At 43.1% G+C, this 25,140-nt stretch overlaps 1 protein-coding gene across 3 annotated transcripts in view; it reads right to left on the reverse strand.

The window, feature by feature from the left end:
* ATXN7L1 (ataxin 7 like 1) overlaps positions 1-25,140 on the reverse strand; it is a 208,627-nt gene that overhangs the window by 135,797 nt on the left and 47,690 nt on the right. For all 3 annotated transcript variants that reach the window (XR_012242831.1, XM_073619654.1, XM_073619651.1), the window contains exon 3: positions 6,386-6,490. Coding sequence is in view for 2 of the 3 variants with exons in the window: in XM_073619654.1 (XP_073475755.1) it covers positions 6,386-6,490 (105 nt within the window). In the remaining variant the exon portion in view is untranslated. The remainder of the gene's footprint in view (positions 1-6,385; positions 6,491-25,140) is intronic.

Raw genomic sequence — 25,140 nt, forward strand, 5'->3', positions numbered from 1 at the left:
TCCACACTTCTCACTTCTACGGGTGCCACTGCTCTTACTCCAGGATCCATCTATCATTTTTTACCATGACCAACTGTAACTTTGGGATCTTTGTTCTCCCCATTGCAGTTTTGTGCACTTTCAAGCTAGGGCCAATCTACCATGCCCAACTCTGCATTAAGGCTTCTGAGATAATTTCTTCATTTCTCATTATGGTATATATTTTGTAAGGAATACCAACCTACTAGCAAAAGTTAATAAGAAAAAAGGAAGTAATAATGGAGAACCAGACTCATAACTACAGCTTTTTTTTTTTTTTACTGTGTGTATCACGGGTGCGTTATTGATGCGTTTTCAATGCATTTCAACTGGGAGGTGCTTTTTTTTTTTTTGACCAAAAATGCAGCAAGCAAGATTTTTAACACTACAACTGCAGCGCAACAGACCAGTGTGAAGACATACATAGAATTTAAAGGGCCAATGATGGCCGACAACATTCATATTCAAATTGATGATATTAATTAAAAAGTCGAACATAAAACAATTATTATGTGAAAAAAATAATAATAATATTTTTTTTTTTTTAAACTGTCATTTTCAGCCAGGTGCATCCTGAATTTTCAGTTTCAGTGCACCTCTACTCAAACAGATCCAACAGAATGTATATCATTAATTGCACAAAATTTTTATATATGTCTAATTTTTAAACCAATTGAATGTGTTATGGATTTAAAAAAATTGACAGACTAACATTTTTTTAAAATAACTTATTTGTACACACCTACTCGTGTGCATCTATTGTCATAATATAGAGCCATATATTCATTCCACAATTGAATTTTATTTATTTATAGTATACTCCTATTATTCTGAACAATTTTGAAGTTTGAAAACGTACTTTTTGAAGAATCCCACACATTTACTTCCTTGAATGCAGTGTGTGACACTGTTCACTATGCCCTGTGAGTAGGCATTGCTGTGTCACACATTCACAGAGCCTGCCTTCTGAACTACAGAGGTGCTGAGAGGAGGCGTTTCAGGAGATGGAATCAGTGCAGGAAACACACCGCATCATATCGGCTTGCAGTTAGCAGGCTATCATGGGATATGCAGTCCTTAGAAATCAAAAGGAAACAAGAGAAATGCGCAGAGGAGAAGTTGAAAGCATGCAGGGAATCCAAGAGGTTGTGGAAAGAGATGGCCAGCAGACAGGGAACAGTCACAACATGAAATGAGATTGGAAGCTTATGTTGGAAAAAAAAAAAAAAAAAAAATGAGGACTCTTGCACATGGACATCTGAGCACCACCAAGGCAACCCAGGTACTGCGTACAATCTCCCATAGGCGTGAATGGTGGTGTGCAGTTGGACTTTGAGTATGCAGCGGTGCTAATGTAAACATAAGTATAGCATGTGGGCATATGTTAAAAAGAGAACATTTTACAGTATTCTGACTTCTTTAAAGTAGATATAAAGCCTAAACATTTTTTACCTTAACACATTGCTTGCATTAAAGAAAAAAATGTTTAGGCATCATCTTCTCCCCTCACGCCCCCTTTTACTTACATGAGGCCTAATTTGATCCAGCGCCGCACACGTCTGCATGTCTTCTCTCCCCTCAGTTCCTAGTCACACAGGCTTTGCTGAGGCAGTGGGAGCTATTGGCTCCCGCTGCTATCAAAGCCAGTGACAAAATAGTGGGGGGAGGGGTAGAGTCCTGCTCTGTGTGTCAATAGACGCAGACAGGGTGGCTCGGGAGCGAACCCGCACAAGTGCTCCCCCATAGGAAATAGATTCCAATGGTGGCACTCACCATGGAGGAAGAGCCAGAAGCACCGCCGGGAGACCCGAGAAGAGGAGGTTCGGGGCTGCTCTGTGGAGCAGGTGAGTATAGACACGATTGTTAGATTTATTTTTATTACATTTACAATCCCTTTAAGGTACTGGACATTCCACCTAGTATACCAGAGAAAACTTCAATGGGTGTCTCACCACGCCCATGACACTGATTGATGGATGCTGTTGGCAATGTTATGCTCCTGTCACACAGGAGAGATCTGTGCGGAGCTGAGCGGTGCAGGGGATTACAAATCTGCATAAGCAGAGCGGAAACGGTCACAGCCCACTCTGCTCTTTGGGCAGTCGGATGAAAACAGACAGGCAGACCCGATTGGTCTGCTTGTGCAAAAGGGGACTTAAAATGCATATCATAAGCTTTCATACATGTTCCTTGGCATAGAACATTAGATGACATGCAAATACTGTTCAGAGGCCAAGTGATTTGTGATGGTGCAGTGATGGTGCTTCTTTGTTTACCTCTATGTGACCCCATACCTGGAATTAGCTGTGCCCCTTTGCTATTGGCCATAAAACTGGGTACATTTAATATTAAAATGTTTAACCACTTCAATACAGGGCACTTATACACCTTCCTGCCCAGACCAATTTTCAGCGCTATCACACTTTGAATGACAATTGCGCGGTCATCCAACACTGTACTCAAACTACATTTTTATCATTTTGTTCCCACAAATAGAGCTTTCTTTTGGTGGTATTTGATCACCTACTTTCTGCACCTTATATTCTGCCAAAAAAAAAAAAAAAAAAGACCGAAAATTTTGAAAAAAAAAGTTTTTGTTTCTGTTACAAAACTTTGTAAATAAGTAAGTTTTCTCCTTCACTGATGGGGCTGTACTGATGGGCACTGATAGGTGGCACGGATGGGCACTGAAAGGCGGCGCAGATGGGCATGGATGGGCACTGATGTACACTAATGGATGGTACTGATGGGCATCACTAATTGGCAGGCATTATTGTTTGGCACTGATTGGCATCCCTGGAGGCCATGGGTGGCATACCTGGTGGTGACTAGTAGCAGGCATCCCTGGTGGCCCAGTGTGGGCATCCGCAGGGGGGCTGCGCTGATAATCCCCCCCGTCAGAAGAGCAGCCGATCGGCTCTCCTCTACGCACATCAGACAGTCGCGAGTGAGGAAAGGCCGGTAAACGGCTTTTCCAGTTTACATCGTGATCAGCCGCGATTGGACACTTCTGATCTCCGTCAGAGACTCTTTACCTAGATCGGAGTTGTGGTGTGTCAGACTGACAGACCGCAACAACGATCGCCATGATGCGTGCCCCCGGGGGCGCGCAGCGGCTTGTTGTCCTGAAAGACGTCATGAGGTCAGGATAACACAACCACTTTTCCGACCTCATTTTGCTATATGGCGGGCGGCAAGTGGTTAAGGAGTTTTGTTTGTATGAAAATCCAGCAATTGCAACTGGATTTATTTAAAGGAAAGCCACCCTGAGAGGAATAAAGAAGTAGTCCTTTAATACACTTTGAATCACTATCCAGCAAGTGAAGTCAGAACTTCTTAACTACTTAAGGACCGGAAAGATTTGCCCCCTTAATGACCAGGCCATTTTTTGCGATGCGGCACTGCGTTGCTTAAACTGACAATTGCGCAGTCATGTGACACTGTACCCAAAACAAAATTGATGTCCTTCCCCCCCCCCCACAAATAGAGCTTTCTTTTGGTGGTATTTGATCACCTCTGCGGTTTTTATTTTTTGCACTATAAACAAAAAAGGAACGACAATTTTGAAAAAAAAACAGAAAAATGTTTTTTTACTTTTTGCTATAATAAATATCCCCCCAAAAAAATTCTTTATCAGTTTAGGCCAATATTTATTTTTCTACACAAAAAAAATAAAAAAAAAAAAAAAAAAAAAATCGCAATAAGTGTATATTGATTGGTTTGCGCAAAAGTTATAGTGTCTACAAAATAGATCGATTTATGGCATTTTTATCATTTATTTTTTACTAGTAATGGCGTTGATCTGCAATTTTTAGCGGGACTGCGTCATTGCGGCGGACACTTTTAATTGGACACTTTTTTGGGACCAGTGACATTTATACAGCGATCAGAGCTAAAAATAGCCACTGATCACTGTATAAATGTCACTGGCAGGGAAGGGGTTAACACTAGGGAGCAATCAAGGGGTTAAATGTGTTCCCTAGGGAGGTGTTTAACTGTGGGGGCAGTGTACCGACTGGAGGAGGAGAGAGATCGCTGTTCCTGATCACTAGGAACAGCAGATCTCTCACTACTCCCCTGTCAAAATGGGGAATGTCTAAGCCATCCGGGACACTCCTCCTGAATGACTGAGACACAGCAGCGGTGCCATTGCCTCCCACGGCTGTCAAAGTCAGTCAATCAGGGGAGAGAGGGGGCGGGGCTCAGTGTCTGAATAGACACATGGAGCTGTGACTCGGCTCCAGTGCCCCCATAGGATGCTGCTGGCTGAGGGGGCACTCGATAGGAGAGAGGGGCTAGAAGCAGCAAAGAGGGATCTGAGAAGAGGAGGATCTGGGCTGCTCTGTGTAAAACCAACTGCACAGAGGTGGTAAGTATGGCATGTTTGTTATTATTGTAATTTTTTTTTTTAAACCAAGACTTTACATTCACTTTAATTGCATACTTTTTCAGGTCAGTGCCTCAAGGTACTGAAGCTACTGAATCAGCAAGACAGTCAAGCAATATTTTCAGAGTGAGATGTCAGCAAAGGTTAAAACGCATAGTTCTCTCAAAACCAGTTTACTTTAATTCTAGCTAATTAGCCTGAGTCATAAGGCTATTTCCTGGGAATTTTTGTAAATGTAAAAAACTGCATGGCGCAGGAAATGTTGAAGTTTTTGTGAATGAAGACAGCAGATGTGTACATTGTACTTTAACATGTAATTAAGTGATATGTGGCGCTTTACCATTTACAGTTAAATAAAGAAAACATTAAGAAACCCGTTTCTTAAGCAATCATTCATATAAAAGATGTTAGTACACATACAAATAACAAAATAAACATATAATTATTACTTTACACCTGCCTAAAACCTTTGCATAGTACTGTATAACCATTGAACAAAAGAATAGAACAATAGGAAAATACAGAAATATTATATAGAAATGGGTTGTACAGCAAATGACTGCTTAGACACAGCTGACTCATTTCAGGGCCTGAGCTGTGGTACCATGCATCACAGTGGAATGAGGTCCGCAGGAGGCTCACACAGACCTGATAGGCAGCCCGGCATCCAATTGCCATACATACAGCAGGCCAACAACACCACTGCAAATTGCAAGGCCTCACATGCGCTCTACCTCCCCCATCAGTATACGTGCTTACAATCATAGTCAGTGCACCATAAGTCACCAGTGATCTGCCAATTCAAGAAACACTGCTTTCGGGGGTTGCAGGATTGTGTTCTTACTTTACAGTAAAGGCATTGTACACTTTCAAATGTTTTTGTTGTTTTAACTAGGTGTACTTATCTTCTGTGTGTTTGTTTGCTTTATCTTATGATGGGTTCACATATTGTGGCTGCAGTTTATAGTGTCATGGCTAATCAATTCTCCTATGTCCTTTCTGGGGTTACACGGTGTTCATTGCATGTCTATCCATTTCCTCTGTGTTGCATCACAAATGTGGGAGTGCTAATGTGATGAAAACACCTCTCTTCCAGCATATGTGAGCTCTCTGTTAATTGCTCTGCCTGTTTGTGTCTGTGTCTGATCTAATTACTATTTAGATCTCACCTGCAGAGTACTAGACTGATAGACAGGGATTGTGGCATATTTAATTTCTTCACAAGAAATGTCAGTTCTCAGACTACAGAAAGAGGTCATGCAATACCAGTGCAGTGCCATGCCACATACCTCATGTTTGAACACAAACAGAAATTCCTGACACAAGAATGTGAAGATTTACTCCACTATAGGCTGTGCATACAAGGCAACAAATGACACCATGAAAAATACAAGGTGCAGGTAGGAAGGTTTATCATCTTAGACTTTTCAGAATAAGTGCTTTAGACCCCTTTCACACTGGGGCGGTTTGCAGGCGGTATTGCGCTAAAAATACCGCCTGCAAACCGCCCCTAAACAGCCTCCGTTGTTTGTTCAGTGTCACACTGAAGCGGTGCGCAGGCAGGACGGTGAAAAAAGTCCTGCAAACCGCTTTTTTGGAGTGGTGAAGGAGCGGTGTATTCACCGCTCCTGCCCATTGAAATCAATGGGACAGCGCGGCTATACCGCGGCAATACCGCGGCTATAGCCGCGCTGTACGAGGGATTTTAACCCTTTTTCGGCCGCCAGGGGGGGTTAAAACCGCACCGCTAGCGGCCGAATACCGCTGCAAGGATGACGGTACAGCAGCGCTAAAAATAGCGCTGTTGTACCGCCGACGCCCCCATCGCCCCAGTGTGAAAGGGGCCTTACTGAAGTACAGGTTTACAATTACATGCAGGTGCAAATATAATTTGCATTTAAAAAATACACAATAAGATGGACCTTATCCTTATGAAATAAAGGCTTTAAATACTAATTGTATGTGAGTTTATTTACTTACCGCAATGTGACTGGAATACTTGGGGCTTCACTACCTGATTGCAGACATTACATACCACTAGATAGAAATCATCGTGAGCTGGGTAATGTCCAAATAAGTGCATGTCTAGGAAAAGAAAAGAAAATGGAATTAATATAGTTTATTCACAGATGTCTTCAATATGTTATACATCTATTGTTTCCACCAAAATAGTTATAATAAGCTGTGCACTTACAAGAAATAGGAGCAATTTCCACGCTTTCTCCCAAACTATTTACATTTTCAGATATGTTTTTAATTTGATCATGATAGAGATTTTATATACATATAGATAGATATACATATACATATATATATATATATATATATATATATATATATATATATATATATATATATATCTCCACACATATACATACATATATATATATATATATATATATATATATATAGCTATATCTCTATCTATCTATATATAGATATCTATATCTATATCTATATCTATATATATATATATATATATATATATCTATATATATATATATCTAGATATATACACACATACATATACACACACACACATACAAATACACAGTATCTCACAAAAGCGAGTGCACCCCTCACATTGTTGTAAATATTTTATTATATCTTTTCATGTGACAACACTGAAGAAATGACACTTTGCTACAATGTAAAGTAGTGAGTGTACAGCTTGAATAACAGTTTTCCTTTTTCTGTCCCCTCAAAATAACTCAACACACAGCCATTAATGTCTAAACCGCTGGCAACAAAAGTGAGTACCCCCCTAACTGAAAATGTCCAAATTGGGTCCAATTAGCCATTTTCCCTCCCCAGTGACATGTGACTCGTTACTGTTACAAGGTCTTTCTCAGGTGTGAATGGGGAGCAGGTGTGTTAAATTTGGCGTTACCACTCTCACATACTGGTCACTGGAAGTTCAACATGGCACCTCATGGCAATGAACTCTCCGAGGATCTAAAAAGAATCGTTGCTCTACATAAAGATGGCCTAGGCTATGAGAAGATTGCCAAGACCCTGAAACTGAGCTGCAGCACAGTGGCCAAGACCATACAGCGGTTTAACAGGAGAGGTTCCACTCAGAACAGGCTTAGCGATGGTCGACCAAAGAAGTTGAGTGCACGTGCTCAGCGTCATATCCAGAGGTTGTCTGTATGAGTGCTGCCAGTATTGCTGCAGAGGTTGAAGGGGTGGGGGGGTCAGCATGTCAGTGCTCAGACCATACGCCGCACACTGCATCAAATTGGTCTGCATGGCTGTCATCCCAGAAGGAAGCCTCTTCTAAAGATGATGCACAAGAAAGTCTGCAAACAGTTTGCTAAAGACAAGCAGACGAAGGACGTGGATTACTGGAACCATGTCCTGTGGTCTGATGAGACCAAGATAAACTTATTTGGTTCAGATGGTGCCAAGCATGTGTGGCAGCAACCAGGTAAGGAGTACAAAGACAAGTGTGTCTTGCCTACAGTCAAGCATGGTGGGAGTGTCATGGTTTGGGGCTGCATGAGTGCTGCAGGGCACTGGCGAGCTACAGTTCATTGAGGGAACTAAGTTATGTGTAATAAAATGGACTAACACAAGAAGAAATATTGAACACATGAAGAAAGGGAGGTGCAAAAGGGTATGGAAAGCCAAGCTGAAATTTATCAGCAATTAGAAAGCAATCCTGCCCCTTGTCAGTGTAAATTAATATCAGCTGGTTCAGTCTCAACTGATGGCCTATAAAAAGGTGTCTCATTACCAAGGTGTCACACAAGAAACATCTCATGGTGAGTAAAAGCAAAGAGCGCTCTCAAGACCTGCATGACCTTCACAACCTTAAAACATACTGATGGCATTGGTTACAGAAGAAATTCTAAACTTCTATATATTCCAGTGAGTACTGTTGGGGCCATAATCCAGAAGTGCAAGGAACATCCTTTCACCATAAACAGGCCATGAACAGGTGCTTCCCGAAAGATTTCTGACAGAGGAGTGAACAGAATTATCAGAAGAGTTGTTCAAGAGCCAAGGACCAATTGCGGAGAGCTCCAGAAAGACCTGGAATTAGCAGGTACAATTGTTTCAAAGAAAACAATAAATAACGCACTCAACTGCCAAGGCCTGTATGTACGCTCACCACGCAAGACTCCACTGCTAGAGAAAAAGCATATTGAAGCTTGTTTAAAGTTTGCTGCACAACATTTAGACAAGTCTGTGAAATACTAAGAGAATTTAGTCTGGTCAGATAAGACCAAAACTGAACACTTTGGATGCCATAATACACACCATGTTTGGAGGTCAAATGGCAATGCACATCACCCCAATACCAACAGTGAAGTTTGGAGGTTAGAACATCATGGTGTGGGCGGGGCTGTTTTTCATCAAACGGTACTGGTAAACTTCATATCGTTGAAGGAAGGATGAATGGAAAAATCTACCAAGACATTCTTGATAAAAATCTGCTGCTATCTACCAGGATGATGAAGATGAAACGAGGGTGGACATTTCAGCAAAACAATGATCCCAAACACAAAGCCAAGGAAACTCAATTGGTTTCAGAGAAAGAAAATAAAGCTGCTAGAATTGTAAAGTATGCTTTTTTTTTTTTAAATAACAATTATGTTATACTTACCGGCCCTGTTCAATAGAATTGTACAGAGTGGCCCGAACCTCCTCTTCTAGGGTCCCTCGCATTACTGGCTCCTCCTCTTACTTACTTTTGTCCCACCATTGGAAGTTGCTTTCAGATTCAAAGCTGACTTAACCACTTCAGCCCCGGACCATTTGGCTGCCCAAAGACCAGAGCACTTTTGCGATTCAGCACTGCGTCACTTTAACTGACAATTGCGCAATCGTGCAACGTGGCTTCCAAATAAAATTGACGTCCTTTTTCCCAACAAATAGAGCTTTCTTTCAGTGGTATTTGATCACCTCTGCGGTTTTTATTTTTGCGCTATAAACAAAAAAAGAGCAATAATTTTGAAAAAAAACGCAATATTTTTTACTTTTTGCTATAATAAATATCCCCAAAAAATATATAGAAATTTTTTCTCCCTCAGTTTAGGCCGATATGTATTCTTCTACATATTTTTGGTAAAAAAAAAAAAAAAAATCGCAATAAGCGTTTATTGATTTGTTTGCGCAAAAGTTATAGCGTCTACAAAATAGGGGATAGTTTTATGCCGTTTTTATTATTAATTTTTTTTTTTTTTTACTAGTAATGGCGGCGATCTGCGATTTTTATCATGACTGCGACATTATGGTGGACAGATCGGACACTTTTGGCGCTATTTTGGGACCATTCACATTTATACAGCGATCAGTGCGATTTAAAATGCACTGATTACTGTGTAAATGTGGTTGGCAGTGAAGGGGTTAACCAGTAGGGGGCGCGGCAGGGGTTAAGCATGTCCTAGGGATGTGTTCTAACTGTGGGGGGGGATGGGCTACGTGTGTCCCGACACCGATCACCGTTCCCGATTACAGGGAGCTGTGATCAGTGTCCTGTCACTAGGAAGAATGTGGAAATGCTTGTTTACATCAGCATTTCCCTATTCTTCCTCTCCCTGAGACGATTGCGGGTATCCCCACGGACATGGAGTCTGCGGGAGCCGCGAACACACTCACGGAGCGCGCGCGCCCACAATGCCGCCTCTTAAAGGGCAATGTACAGGTACGTTAATATGCCTGTACGTGCCATTCTGCCGACGTATATCAGCGTGAGCCGGTCGGCAAGGGGTTAAAAACTTGAATATAAATTGGAGGCAGGAATTACAGAATCCAAAGCTACACAACCCAAGCTCCATGGCCTCCCAATGACCCTGTGAGGTGAATTCTGGAATCTGTATGCATGGAAATACACTAGATGCAGCTTTTATTGTATTAAGCCACAAAACAAATTTATATGGCTGCTTACCAATTCTTGGATGTGTTGGCTGCATTTGTTTTAATTTTGCAGGCATTTTTCTTTTATTTTCACCTATTGCTCTGACCAGTAAGTTTGCGCACACCATTGCAACGTAGTGATGTAAACCACGTATGCCAGAGACACAACATTTTGCCTGGTCATGCGGTGGGGCTGCCCTGGAATAACCACTCAATGCAGTCCCACCGCATCTGGCGTGAATACATCCTAAGGCAAGAAGTGTGTTACTGCCCAGACTACCAAGTCAAAGTAAAAGGAAAAAAAGACTAAAAAAAAAATGTGCAGCCACCACACTTAAAGATTGGTAAGCTGCAATATGTTAAAATTTCTTTTTTTTACCGCTTTAAGGTCAAATGAGATCATTTTCAGATTTTACACACATTTGCAATGCTTACTTGCTAGTTTTAGGAGTTCACTGATTAGTTTCACCTGTTTCTTGTAACCGCTTTAAAAAAAAGAAAAAAATTAAAGGAGAAGTATAGCCAAAGTTATTTTGGCTGTACTTTTCCTGGGGATCACAGGAGTTCAGATTGTTCTGCACTCCAGTGATCCATTTTCAGCTGTTTTAAGCCTTGTGCATGAACCAACTTTAAAAAAAAAAAAAGTGGTGCTGTAACTGTCCAAGGTACCCCAAGAAATGTTATAGTGGGTCCCATCCCTATCATGTTTATCATGTATAATAGCGTGTGCAATCCTAACCTTATCAACTCCTGTAACCCCAACTGTTCATAAAAGGGTTTTTTCACAACAATTTGAAAACACATAAGTGTTATCTGCTATATTTTCTAAACTGGGAGTGAGCAACAAGTAAATCGCGGACAGGTAACTGGTAGGTCACGGTCTGGGCTTGCTGACCCACCATCGCAGAGCAATCCAACAGAGTGCAATGCAGAGGCTCTACCTGTAAAATTAAAGCTGTAGTATAGTGGTTCTCAAGCTGTACACGCTGTCAAGCTTGGCCGAAGGGTCAGCCATTGTATTGCACAATGGCCACTTTCACTTCTCCCACTTCCTTCTCCCCACTTTCTTTTTATTTATTCCTCGTGTTTGTCACCCGTTTGTTGAATGTGTTGCACGTTTTGTCACAGTGTGATTAGTAGGGTGTGGGTCCTTGGGCCTACCCTTGGGAGGGGGCGGACATGGCCTTCTGGCTTGGTTCGCACTCTCTCATGGGTTCTCCCTTCGGGGGAGCCCCACCGAGTACTTGGGTGGGTCTGTTTAGGTAGACCTTCCAGAGAAAGGGGGATCAAGGTAAGCTCCTTCCTAGGGAGGACAGTGTAACACCCGTTGCACTTTTTGTGTCACTCTTTATTCGTGTGCACTTTTTTTTAGGCACCAGGTGGAGTTTTTGGGTGTGTTCCACACGCCACAGGCTTTTCCAAAATGAAAAAAAAAAAAAAAAAAAAAAAAAACTTACCAAGCACGATCCATTCAAGTGAATGAGGCCGCTCCACAAATGCCCTGCAATCTTGTGCAGTACAGCAAACAAGGGGTTAAAGCAGGCAGCATTGTGTTGCTTTCTCACCACCTGCTTTGACCCCTTGGACCCCGCAGAAGCATGCAGTTGCGGAGCACATGCAGAGTGGCCGCATTTGCTTGCGATTGGCAGGCAGAAGCACCCACCAAAAGCAACAGGGGGTTTAATTCCTGCTGCGCCATGCGAACACCTTTGGCGGCTGCCTCAGCAGCTAAAGGAGGTAGGGATTGGGGGCGGTAAAAAGCACAACTCAATTCACCTGAATCAAACCCATGATTGCCGTGCAATGCACACGATTGCGACATGGTAGTGCGGCAATTAGAGGTTTAAATCAGGTGTGAGGAGGTGACACTGTGCCCGGTGATCTTTGGCTTGTCCCATGTTGTTCAGGTAGATCTCCACCTCTTTAAGGTTGCCTACCCCTGCTCTGAACTCAAGCAGTTTCCTTGCATTGTCCCATCACACACTGCCACCGCCAGAATTGTACAGCTCAACAATAGAAGAGGTTCAAATTTGAGCACATGATCCCTCAGCATCCTGCCACAGGACTACAGAATAAATGCATCAAATGTATGAACACTGATTAACCAATATTAAACACCTTACCACATACATTTTCCCCTTCTGTAAAACAGATGGGGTAACTAAAAATCCATCTTCATGTCCTTTGGAACCACCAGTGTAATAAGAACAAGCTCTTTGGAGCGGCATTCACATCAATAATGCAGACATCAAATAGCGCAGAAATCTTACCACAACGTACTGAGTTTACACCACAATAATCGATCTTTAATATTATATAACTGCTATCTTGTTGAAAAGTTAATGATTTTTTTAACCACTGGAGAAGCAAGTACGGTATGTCATTAAAAGGTGTTGCATGAAATATTTGTTTTACAAAAAAAACTTTGAGGACAAAACCTATTTCCTACCCCTCAATAGAAACATAAAAAACAAAACACAACTTGAACTGTATCTGAGCACACTGTCACCTACACAAAGTTGTAATCGTTCATACTGAACATTGCCCCTAGATAACTCCTACCAAGGAAACCAAATGCAGCAAAAAAACAGCGCTGATCATATGCTTGCATATTGGTATTTCTGGCACTTTTCAGGTCACACGCCCTCTACAAGACATAATGTATGTGTATGAATAGTTAAAGTTTTGTTACCATAGGGAAAAAAAAAAATCCTGTTCCCTTAAAGCAGGGGTCCTCAAACTACGGCCCGCGGGCCACATGCGGCCCGCCGAGGACATTTATCCGGCCCACCCCACCCAGGGCCGGATTCCCGACAGGCCAGGCTCGGGCCGGGGCCAGGTCGGCTCGGCTTGGGCAGGTCCACTCTGCTTCGGCTGGGAGCATATCCGCTCCGCTCAAGCCGCCTCCCCCACCCCAGTAATGGAGGGCTCCGTGTGCTGCGCTCCATGCTGGGAAGTGTAGTTTTCAGCACAGTCCCGCGCGGATTCACGTCTTCCTCACGCAGACAGGAGGGGCGGAGGGTGACAGCGAGACAGGAGGCGCGAAGAGTGACAGCGAGAGCGGAGGCTTCAGGCAACAGCCTACTAACAAGTGAGGACCCCTGTCCATCCCACTGTCCCCCTGTCCACCCCTCTGTCCCACTGTCCCCCTGTCCATCCCTCTGTCCATCCCTCTGTCCCCCTGTCCATCCCCCTGTCCACCCCCCCCTCTGTCCCCCTGTCCACCCCTCTGTCCATCCCCCTGTCCCCCTGTCCACCCCACTGTCCCCCCGTCCCCCCCCTCTGTCCCCCTGTCCATCCTTCTGTCCCCCTGTCCATCCCACTGTCCCCCCCTCTGTCCCCCTGTCCATCCCTCTGTCCCCCTGTCCATCCCCTCTGTCCCCCTGTCCATCCCCTCTGTCCCCCTGTCCATCCCCTCTGTCCCCCTGTCCATCCCCTCTGTCCCCCTGTCCATCCCCTCTGTCCCCCTGTCCATCCCCTCTGTCCCCCTGTCCATCCCCTCTGTCCCGTTGTCCACCCCACTGTCCCCTTGTCCACCCCACTGTCCCCTTGTCCACCCCACTGTCCCCTTGTCCACCCCACTGTCCCCTTGTCCACCCCACTGTCCCCTTGTCCACCCCACTGTCCCCTTGTCCACCCCACTGTCCCCTTGTCCACCCCACTGTCCCCCCCTCTGTCAATCCCTCTGTCCCCCCCTCTGTCAATCCCTCTGTCCCCCCCTCTGTCAATCCCTCTGTCCCCCCCTCTGTCTGTCCCCCTGTCCACCCCTCTGTCCCCCTGTCCACCCCTCTGTCCCCCTGTCCACCCCTCTGTCCCCCTGTCCACCCCTCTGTCCCCCTGTCCACCCCTCTGTCCCTCTGTCCCCCTGTCCACCCCTCTGTCCCCCTGTCCACCCCACTGTCCCCCTGTCCACCCCACTGTCCCCCTGTCCACCCCACTGTCCCCCTGTCCACCCCACTGCCCCCCTGTCCACCCCACTGCCCCCCTGTCCACCCCACTGCCCCCCCTCTGTCCCCCTGTCCCCCTGTCCATCTCCTATATATATTATTTATTATTCATTCTTTTATTCTTTTGCACTACAAAAAGATGTGTGCATAGGAATTTAGGAATTAGTTCATATTTTTTTTAAACTAAACTATAGTGCGGCCCCCCAACAGTCTGAGGGACCGTGAACTGGCCCCCTGTCTAAAAAGTTTAAGGACCCCTGCCTTAAAGCATGTTATGCAGCACAGTGCTTGTGCTGTGTCATTTGGCCTCCTGTATCACCTGAAATACCTGGCTGATCCTGCCTGGCTACGCCCTCCCCTCTGTAAACTGACCACAGATTATCTTGGCTGCCGTTTCGTGCCTCTGTCATCTGCAGCTTTGCTCTGTCCTCCTCTCTCCCCCCTCCCTGCCAGCTTATGACAGTGCCGCTCTGCTCCTTGCCCCTTCCCTCCTGCTGCTATCAGAATTGTAATGTAATTATACAATCATTTATATGTGTTTTATAAAAAAAAAAAAAATTTAAAAATTGCAGATTTTGACCTTATTTCACAGCGCCTCCTGGCGCTCACATGACGTCTCAGCTCTCTTCTTCCCGCCTCTTAGTGGGAGTTCTCGGCCCCTCCCACTGTAGTTGTCAGGCCGGGAGAGGAGAGAGCAGTCACGTGAGCACCAGGAAGAGCTGTAAAATAAGGTAGAAATCAGCATTTTTTTTTTTTAGAACACACATGGACACGTCATTATTAAACACAGGGGATTGTATGTTCATAAACAAGTGTCTTTACAAACACTTTAAACTTGCCATAACATTGGCAGATTAGGGCCACCTGAGATAACTTCTCAGGAATAGCCCAATGTGCAACAATGAGCCCCTATTAAAAACACCGGAGCCAAGTGTTTTTCAGGTGATTTGGAATCATTTATTGGAATCGTTTATTGCACATTTCTGTGTGCACAGATGCCCTTTTTTGCATGTGTATACAAGCTCATGATTTTTTTTTTTTGCAGGGAGACAAGGAGGAAGAGAACTGAAAACAGTTGTTCAGGTACAAACAACAAAACAAAAAAACACAAAACTTCTGCTGGGCACTTAAAGCGGAGTTTCACCGAAAAGTGGAAATTTGTCCCCTCCCCCACCCCCCCATGGTGCCACAATTTGGCACCTTTCAGGGGGAAGGGGGGAGCAGATACCTGTCTTTGACAGATACCCTATCCCCACTTCTGGGAGACCGGGCCGCGGCGCATTACGTCAGCAGCTCAGCTCCCTCCTCCTCCTTCCTCTACCGCAGAGCCAGTAGGAAAGCGCATCGGTGCCTCGTGCATGTGCAGTAGGGATCCAGTGTGAAGCCGTAATGCTGCACTACCGGGTTCCCTTACCGGCAACGGTGTCCGCAGCACCCGACAGCTGATGAAAACATCGACTGTGGTGCCGACATCGCTGGACTCCAGGACAGGTAAGTGTCCTATTATTAAAAGCCAGCAGCTGCAGTATTTGTAGCTGCTGGCTTTTCATTTTTGCAGGGGTGGGCGGACCTCCTCTTTAAGGCTACTTTCACACTGAGGTGCTTTACAGGCGCTACAGCGCAAAAAATAGCACCTGTATAGTGCCTGTAAAGTGTCTCTCCTGTGTCTCCAGTGTCAAAGCCCGAGGGCTTTCACGCTTGCAGGGCGGTCAAAAAAGTCCTGCAAGCCGCATCTTTGCAGCGCTATAGGAGTGGTGTATTCACTGCTCCTAAAGCTCCCCTTCCCATTGAAAACAATGTGGCAGCGCCGCAAACCCGCCAGCAAAGCGCAGCAGCGGTTTCAAACCTTTTTTTGGTCGCTAACGGGGGTTAAACTGCCCCTGCTAGTCGCCAAATACAGCTGCTAGAATGACAGTAAAGCCGCGCTAAGTATAGCGCCGCTTTACCACCGACACCCACAACGCCTCAGTCTGAAAGTAGCCTTAAGGAGTCTATTGAGCCAAAAACATGCAACACCGCTCCATACAAAAAAAGGTACCTTAATGTGCTTCGCGTTTCAAGCAACTGAGCATAGAGATGTGAGCAGCCAAACAAAGAAAAAAATGAAAAATAAGATTTTTGATGTTGAGCACTGCTACATGTAGGAAAATGCGTAAAAACGTGCAATATAATGCTCAGGTGTGAAGGGGCCTGAGAGTTGAGTCTGACTGATATGATGAGTCTGGAAGGGAGCCAAGAGCCCATATCACTAAAACGACAACAGAACAACCATATGAAAGCCAGAAATGTGTCAACTGAACAATCACTTCCTCTATTCTTGTAGAACGCTGTCGAAATGTGGGAGAGGTTAAGGAAAGCCATGTACACATTAATACAGGAGACCTAAGGTGACATCTCTGTATATGTATGGGCATCTAAAGATGCAGTCACACACATAGATCTGCAGGGTATGAATACAAGTACATAAACTGTAAGATGCACAGTCATATATACATGAAGCTCAGAATTGAATCCCACCTGACATTTCGTTTAATGAATGCTTGGCTGCCAGCTCTGGTCAGAATGACATTACTTCCAATTGGCTCTCAGCCGTCGGCCTGAACACAGTGACCCATTAATGCTCTTGAACAAGAATTTAATTCCAGGAAACAATGTGGTCTCTCTGAAACCAAATAAGCTTGGAGAGCTTGAATGATTATTGGATAAAGGAGGAAAATATAAATACGGATATCAGTAACCTGGAAGCTGCAGATACAACTCACGAGGCATAACAGTGTTATTTCACACCTACTCAAGACCAGAGAAAAAAATATTTTCTGGACATTTGGCATGTAATTTTTTTTTGTAGGGGGAGTGGAAACCCTCTTTTTAGAGGGTTCCAGGTCCCACTTCCTCCTGGGAACCAAGGGGTGTGTGGATTGGCACTTGAAATCACAGTCACAGGATTTCTTTTGAGTTAGGAATCACCTGAAATTGGCACAGAACATTTCAATGTTCAAAACATATCGACTGAGACAAAAAGAGTGGACACTATGGGGTTGACTTACTAAAAAATTGCAAAATCTGGTGTAGCTCTGCATAGAAACCAATCAGCTTCCAGTTTCTTTTTTTGTCAAAGCTTAATTGAACAAGCTGAAGTTAAAAGCCGATTGGCTACCTTGCACAGCTGCACCAAATTTTGCACTCTCCAGTTTTAGTAAATCAAACCATTTATTGAACTGTGTGCATATAAGTTTTGCATATATATATATATATATATATATATATATATATATATATATATATATATATATATATATATATATATATATATATATATATATATATATATTTGAGCACATAATGCTAAGTATTTTGCATATACTTTAAAGGAGATTTATTTATCCATTTGAAGACCAGGCTTTTTCTGCCACTTTGTTTACATGCAAGAATCAGTTTTTGTCCCTAGAAAATGACTTAGAACACCGAAACATTATATATTTTTAAAAGCAGAGGCTCTAGAGAATAAATTGGGGGAGGGGGGGTTGCAATTTTTTTATGTCACACGGTATTTGCACAGCAGTTTTTCAAACGCAATTTGGGGAAAATTGAACTTTTTTTTCATTTTAATGCATGCACACACAATACATTACCCAATGTTTTGTAAAATATAATAGATGGTCCCCTGAAGAAGTCACGTGACGTAAGGCGTAGGGCATGGCCGGAGCACACAGAGGACCAGAAGTGATGTGAGAGGCAATAAACGCCAATGTTTTTATGAATTTGAGCGCTTCTTACTGAATTTTGATGTAAGCAGATGTTATCTTTTAATAAATGGTTTGTGGTACGTTAATACACTATTGGAGGCTTGTTTGTCTACTTCACCCCCACATGCGAGTCAAAATCTTTTGACTGAGAAGTTGTGGAGGTAACAAATATGACAATAAATTGTAGCGCTAAAACACACAAGAGTAAATAGTGAATAGAATTCAAAGTGCATATAGACGTAATGTCCCAAGTGAAAAAGGGGGAATGTATAGTCCAAATAGGACAACAGTCCGCAGTGAGATCAAAAAATCTGTGTATCAATCCTGTCTGCTTCCCAATCTTCAGCTTGTATATCATCAACTTTAGCGAATAGATGGAATACGCTTACCAGAAAGGTTGGATTCTACTGCCGTGAGCGTAGAATCAATGGAGCTTGGTGCCACCCTGGGCAAAATGGTGAAGTGTTGGAGGCAAGGGTAGAGCCTCTACAAGGCCGGGACGTCCCCTCTATGTCCACCAAAGCAGGGCCAAAATGGATTCCAAAAGGCAAAGTGGTTCCACGGTTCTCCAGGATATGTAAAAAAGGGAAGGAATGCTTCCATATAGTGTAATTCTGGGTGTTTTTATTCATAAAAGAACACAATACATGTAAAAAGTGATCACAGGATAAAAGCAGTGTATAGGGTCTAGAAAAGCCGCCCTACGCGTTTCGGTCCAATGACCTTCAACAGAGGCATGCCCCTGTTGAAGGTCATTGGACCGAAACGCGTAGGGCAGCTTTTATAGACCCTATACACTGCTTTTATCCTGTGATCACTTTTTACCTGTATTGTGTTTTATGAATAAAAACACCCAGAATTACATTATATGGAAGCATTCCTTCCCTTTTTTACATATCCTGGAGAACCGTGGAACCACTTTGCCTTTTGGAATCCATTTTGGCCCTGCTTTGGTGGACATAGAGGGGACGTCCCGGCCTTGTAGAGGCTCTACCCTTGCCTCCAACACTTCACCATTTTGCCCAGGGTGGCACCAAGCTCCATTGATTCTACGCTCACGGCAGTAGAATCCAACCTTTCTGGTAAGCGTATTCCATCTATTCGCTAAAGTTGATGATATACAAGCTGAAGATTGGGAAGCAGACAGGATTGATACACAGATTTTTTGATCTCACTGCGGACTTTTGTCCTATTTGGACTATACATTCCCCCTTTTTCACTTGGGACATTACGTCTATATGCACTTTGAATTCTATTCACTATTTACTCTTGTGTGTTTTAGCGCTACAATTTATTGTCATATTTGTTACCTTTTTGTCTTATGGTTTGTAGCAGCTGTTTTTTGTTCTTTTTTTGGGTAGCGCATTAATCATTTCCCCCTTTTATCACTGAGAAGTTGCGGAGGAAATTCCGGGAGGAAGGATCAGTTTACCCCTATGGCCCCTTTCACACTGGGGCGGTTTGCAGGCGCTATTGCGCTAAAAATAGCGCCTGCAAACTGACCCGAAACAGCCGCTGCTGTCTCTCCAGTGTGAAAACCCCGAGTGCTTTCACACTGGAGTGGTGCGCTAGTAGGACAGGAAAAAAAGTCCTGCTAGCAGCATCTTCGGAGCGGTGTATACACCGTTCCTTAACCGCTCCTGCCCATTGAAATCAATGGGACAGCGCGGCTATACCGCCGGCAAAGCGCCTCTGCAGAGGCGCTTTGCAGTGGTTTTTAACCCTTTCTCGGCCGCTAGCGGGGGGGTAAAACCCCCCGCTAGCGGCCGAATACCGTCGGTAAAGCGCTGCTAACAGTAGCAGCGCTTTACCGCTGATGCCGCCCCCGCCCCAGTGTGAAAGGGGCCTATTGGATTTTGACCCAAGGCTCATGTTTTGTGGTTATGAGGTGAGAGTTCTGTGAGCACTGAGGTGTTGGTGGCAGCGTTATAGACTCTCTGGGAACTATTTATCTAAGGATTGATCACCGATTGTATTGGAACACTTGATTTTCTACAGCTATTGGGCATCACTTTCATATACTTATCATTGTTATTGTTTATTAATTATGGTTATGGATATATATGGCATCTTTGTACAGATGAAGGAATAGCGCAAGACCAAAAACAATATATGCTAGATGGTTTTACATTGAGTAAATAGATTCCAAACATGTCACACGTTAAAACTGCACATGATTGTGCAACGGCGACAAACAACGGAAATGTTACCATCGATAGGCAACGCTTTAAAAGCCTTTACAGATTACCATTTTGGATTTACAGAGGAGGTCTAGCACTAGAATTACCGGCCATGATCTGACGTTTGCGGCAAAACCTCACAAGTGCGGTAGCGACACATGCGTTCACCTTTGCAAACTAGCACGGGGTACTTTTAAAAAACATTTTAATTATTATTTTATTTTTATACTGTTATTTTGAATTTTTTTTTATCACTTTTATTGCTGTCACAAGGAATATAAACATCCTTTGTGACAGCAATAAGCACGTGACAAACTCTTTATGACGGGATCCCACCTGTGCCCTTGAAAGCGTTCATAACACCAAGATTGGTGTTTTTAAATACTTTTGATTTTTCTTAAAAATGGCACTGTTGACATCCAGGTAAACCGGAAGCGATGTCATCGCTTCAGAGTTACTATAGTGGAGACTCAATAAAAGCCGATCCCAGCTTTGTTTGGGTGTCTGACTAGCCGGCGGATGTGCCAGCTGATAGCTCAGGTTTCCCGAAGCAACAGGAGAGCCCAAGAAGACTGCGAAAGGTGGCGGGGGGGGCGTGGTCATTTATCAGCACAAGGTATGAGAGGCGGAAATGTTTTAACATCAAGGCAATTTTATTTATATCGTTTTTTTTTTTTGTTTTTTTAATTATTGATTTGTTAGGCCTCATCTATGCTGGGCAGTTGAAAACCTCTTCTGAATGCTGGATTATCTCTTGCGCGCTCTGCTAATATCTCTCTGTGCCTCTCTGTGCCCATCTCTCTCTCTGCCCGTCTCTCTCACCCTCTTCCCCCCCTTGCAGGCAACAGCATGTGGTGAAAATTGTGTTTCTCCCATATCTTACATGTTCCTCTTTAGTAACGCTTATAAACAAAAACATGCCTAAACTCAGGTTACAGCATTTACATGCATTTGGCATTTCAAACGTCTATGAACGTCTGCCCTGAGCCCATTTTTTTGCGTTCCAAAAAATGCTTCTAAACTCAACTGCCTAGAAACTACCCTGTGTACATGTACTGATAAAATAACAGAGAAGAGTTCAGGAGCAGCTGAAACAAATGCTCAACTGCCCCTAAACGTCCGTTTACCAGCAGCAGTGTTCATGTGGCCTAAGGAGTAGAGAGCACTGCACCACTCTCAATCATTTTAAATTTGACCTACTGGCCCACTGTACAATGCCCTACTGACTCATACACTCCCCAGATGGCCCCCCGTCCTCTACCCTGCTGGTCCCCTGTACACTGCCCTGCAAACTGCTGACCCCTTTGAACACTGCCTTACTGACCCTGCATCCTCAGCCCCACTGACATTTGTTACTGCACCCCCACATCAGACAGGCTAGATCTGGCCCTGATACAACCCCAATTCCAAAAAAGTTGAAGTAAAAACAGAATGCAACGATCAAATGCTTAAACTGAAACAATTGACCATTAAGAAAAAAAAAAAGGTAAAATAAAATTGATGGCAGCAACCTGTCTCCAAAAAAGTTGGGACAGGGTAACGTTTACCACATTGTAGCATCCCCTCTTCTTGTAAAAACACTCTGTAAATGTCTTTGAGCTGAAGAGACCAGTTTCTGGAGTTTTTGAATGTTTTCCCGTTCTTGCCTGATATAAAATTCTAACTGCTCAACAATCCTGGGTTTTCTTTGTCGTATTTTTAATTTCAAGATGTGCCAAATATTTTCAATTGGTGAAAGGTCTGGACTGCAAGCAGGCCAGTTAAGCATCTGGACTCTATGCTGTTGTCATAGATGCAGCATGCGGCTTAGCATTGTCGTGAGCTTAGGGAGTGTGGCCTGTGTCCTATACTGTACTTCAAGTTGTGGAACTGTCAAAATTTCTCTTAAAGAAGAAGTAAACCCTAATGGGTTTTACTTCCTCTTTTGTTCCCTGCAAAGTAAAAGCATAATGGGCTAGTATGCATCATATAAGTCATCCATGAGAACATCTAAAATATTAATGGTCAAATCTGTGAGGAAATCAAACATAAATAAAGTTCTTAAATATTCGTGTCTCAGTGATGATAGAAGATTGAACACCAAAAGTGCACCTTCCACCGTGAAAAAAGAAAGGCTGTACCCTTACCAGATGACTAGACTCCACATTATAGGAGCCTAGTAAAGCGTGGGTGAATGTAATACATACGATCCGTCCTTTGGCTATAAACAAGATGATGGAAGCATCAACACAGGTGGAGTCCATGCTAATTCTCACCACGCTAGTTCCTATGTGATCTGCAGACCGTTTTTTACCTTGGAAACTGTTTTATCCTGGTCTGTTTGGACTTATGCAACCTCAATAAACCATCGGTTTTATGCTATGTTGGCGTTCTTCTCCTCCTTTCTTTTATTGTACTTGGGAGCGAGAAACAGAAAGCAGCCACCTGTGTTGATACTTCCATCATCCTGTTTATTTCCATTTTTTTTGCGTTTGTATTTTTTATCCAACTACAGTCCTTGCGTGACCCTCTATGTTCTGATTGTATGCATTATCTGACTTATTATTATTATTATTAAGTCAATTATTTACGCTCTGACTGTATGTATTATCTGACATATCTTTTTGTAATTCTAGAATCTATATGTATGTAAAAAAAACTTTTTGAACCCTCGGCCCCTGAGAAAGGTATTTGAACATTTCATATCAGAAACGCGTCGGGCATTTGGGCATTTACATTGTATGATAATTATGTGTACAGCATTTGTTTGATTTTCCATGTAATATACGTTGTGCATCTTTGTCATATGCAGATTTTATATGTCTTTTACTCTATATCATTAAAGATTGCTTTTTTTATATATATATTTTTGAGTGGGTGGTCTGTTAAAGTCCCATTTGAGGGGGTTACTTTCTTTGTTCCTATTGACAGGGATGTGACCACCATGCTCTATGTGATATGATGGGAGCCTCTCCTTTTTCTGTTTATTTCCAAAGGACTGATCGTATGTATTACACTCATCCACGCTTTACTAGGCTCCTATAACGTGGAGTCTAGTCATCTGGTAAGGGCACAGCCTTTCTTTTGTCACAGTGGAAGGTGCACTTTTGGTGTTCAATTGTTTATCATCACTGAGACATGAATATTTAAGAACTTGTTTTTGATTTCCTCACGGATTTGAACATTAATATTTTAGATGTTCCCATGAACTTATCACTGTTTATTTAATTTGCATTTTGGTTTTATCATTTGCTATTTTAGCGCTGCAATTTTGGGTTACATATTGTGAAGGGAATACATTCCAAATATAGCCTTGATTTTAAGTAGCGGTCAGAGATACTGGGTAAACCTGTCTACGACACTGGATTGCATATAAAGCTCAGGCTTTACCTGTCACGGTGGGCATACCCCAAATGGGGTCTTCAAGGACTGGATTCCATAGCAATAGACCAAGGCCCTAGACAAGTATTGCACCCACCAGCTAACTCAACGTGGTATATCAAGTGCCAAGGTGAGCATCCCACAAAACATTACAGGCCATCCCCACAATGTGGGGTCCAGGTATGACTCAAGGTTTTACTGAGGTTGCACCAACCCAGATACACTAATTCTAAGAAAATAATAAAGACAAAATTAAAAAAAACTAGTAAAGCCGATTTCCCAGGGAAAAGAAAAGTGTTTGAAAGCTTCTCATTGTCCAATCACCTGAAGGTACAAGCCTATAACCAATCGTGTATGAATACTTTGCCTGTGTCCTGTAAGATTAAGACATGCATATGGGGACACCATTACCATTTCAGGCATGCATCTGTTTATTTTCTTACCAAGTGAATCCATTTAACCTTTTAAAACCTCTACGAATGAACTGTTAAACTGCCGTATGACAATTTATCCATCTGGATTCCATATTATTTCCAATCAGATATAATACCAGTAATAAAAAAAAAAAAATACTGACACGGTTCACACCTCATCAGTGCCACCTATTAATGTCCATCAGTGCTGCATATTAGTGCCACTGTCACGCGAAATTAAAAAAAAAAAACATCTGTAATTGGTATCGGCGAGTACTTGAAAAAAAAAGTACTCAGTCTTAAAAAAGTGGTATCGGTGCAACCCTACATCTTATACTTACCTGCTCTGTTGCAGTGGATTTGCACAGAGCAGTCTGAATCCTTCTTTTCTCTGGTCCCTCTTCGGTGCTCCTGGCTCCTCTCTCCTGTTGAGTGCCCCCACAGCAAGCAGCTTGCTATGGGGCACCCAAGCCGAGTCACAACTCCGTGTCCATTCAGACACAGAGCCCCAACCCGGCCCCACCCCCTCGATTGACTAGCTGATAGACTTTGATTGACATCAGCGGCAGCCAATAACGCCGCTGCTGTGTCTCAGGCCAAATCACGAAGGAGAATCTCGGACTGAGACACTCGCAGACATTACTGAACAGTGAGGGACCTCAGGTAAGTATTAAGGGGACTGCTGCACACAGGAGGCTTTTTATCTTAATGCATAGATTGCATTAAGATAAAAAAAACTTCTACCTTTACAACTCCTTTAAGGAAGCCTTATCTGTTCTTGTGTGTTAGTGCTAGTTATGTTGTATGTTAACATGCATTGTGTTAAAGAAGCCCATTCCTTATGGAATGATGAGAACTAGTGCTATATGAAACAATGGCTAAATTCATTAATTTAAATGCATAGATGTGATCGGACCCTTGGTCTGGATGATACGCAGTGAAACATTCCTCAAATTAGCTTTGGTTTTCTTCTGAATGCCATAAAGAGCCATTTAGACATGCTCATCCTCAAACCAACTGCTGTTCTGGAAAAAACCCACCTTATGAGATCACGTGTGGAATACTTTCCTTTTCTTTACAGAAAAAGGCAAATCAGAAATTCTATTAAAAAAATGCTTCCCATTAAAATTCAGACATGCAACATAAATATTTCCTAAATGTTTAAAGAGGTACTATCATAAAACAACTTTAATTACAAGCCGCTTTAAAAAATACACTTAAATA

Source organism: Aquarana catesbeiana, linkage group LG03, assembly GCF_042186555.1.
Source record: "Aquarana catesbeiana isolate 2022-GZ linkage group LG03, ASM4218655v1, whole genome shotgun sequence".
Taxonomy (NCBI): domain Eukaryota; kingdom Metazoa; phylum Chordata; class Amphibia; order Anura; family Ranidae; genus Aquarana; species Aquarana catesbeiana.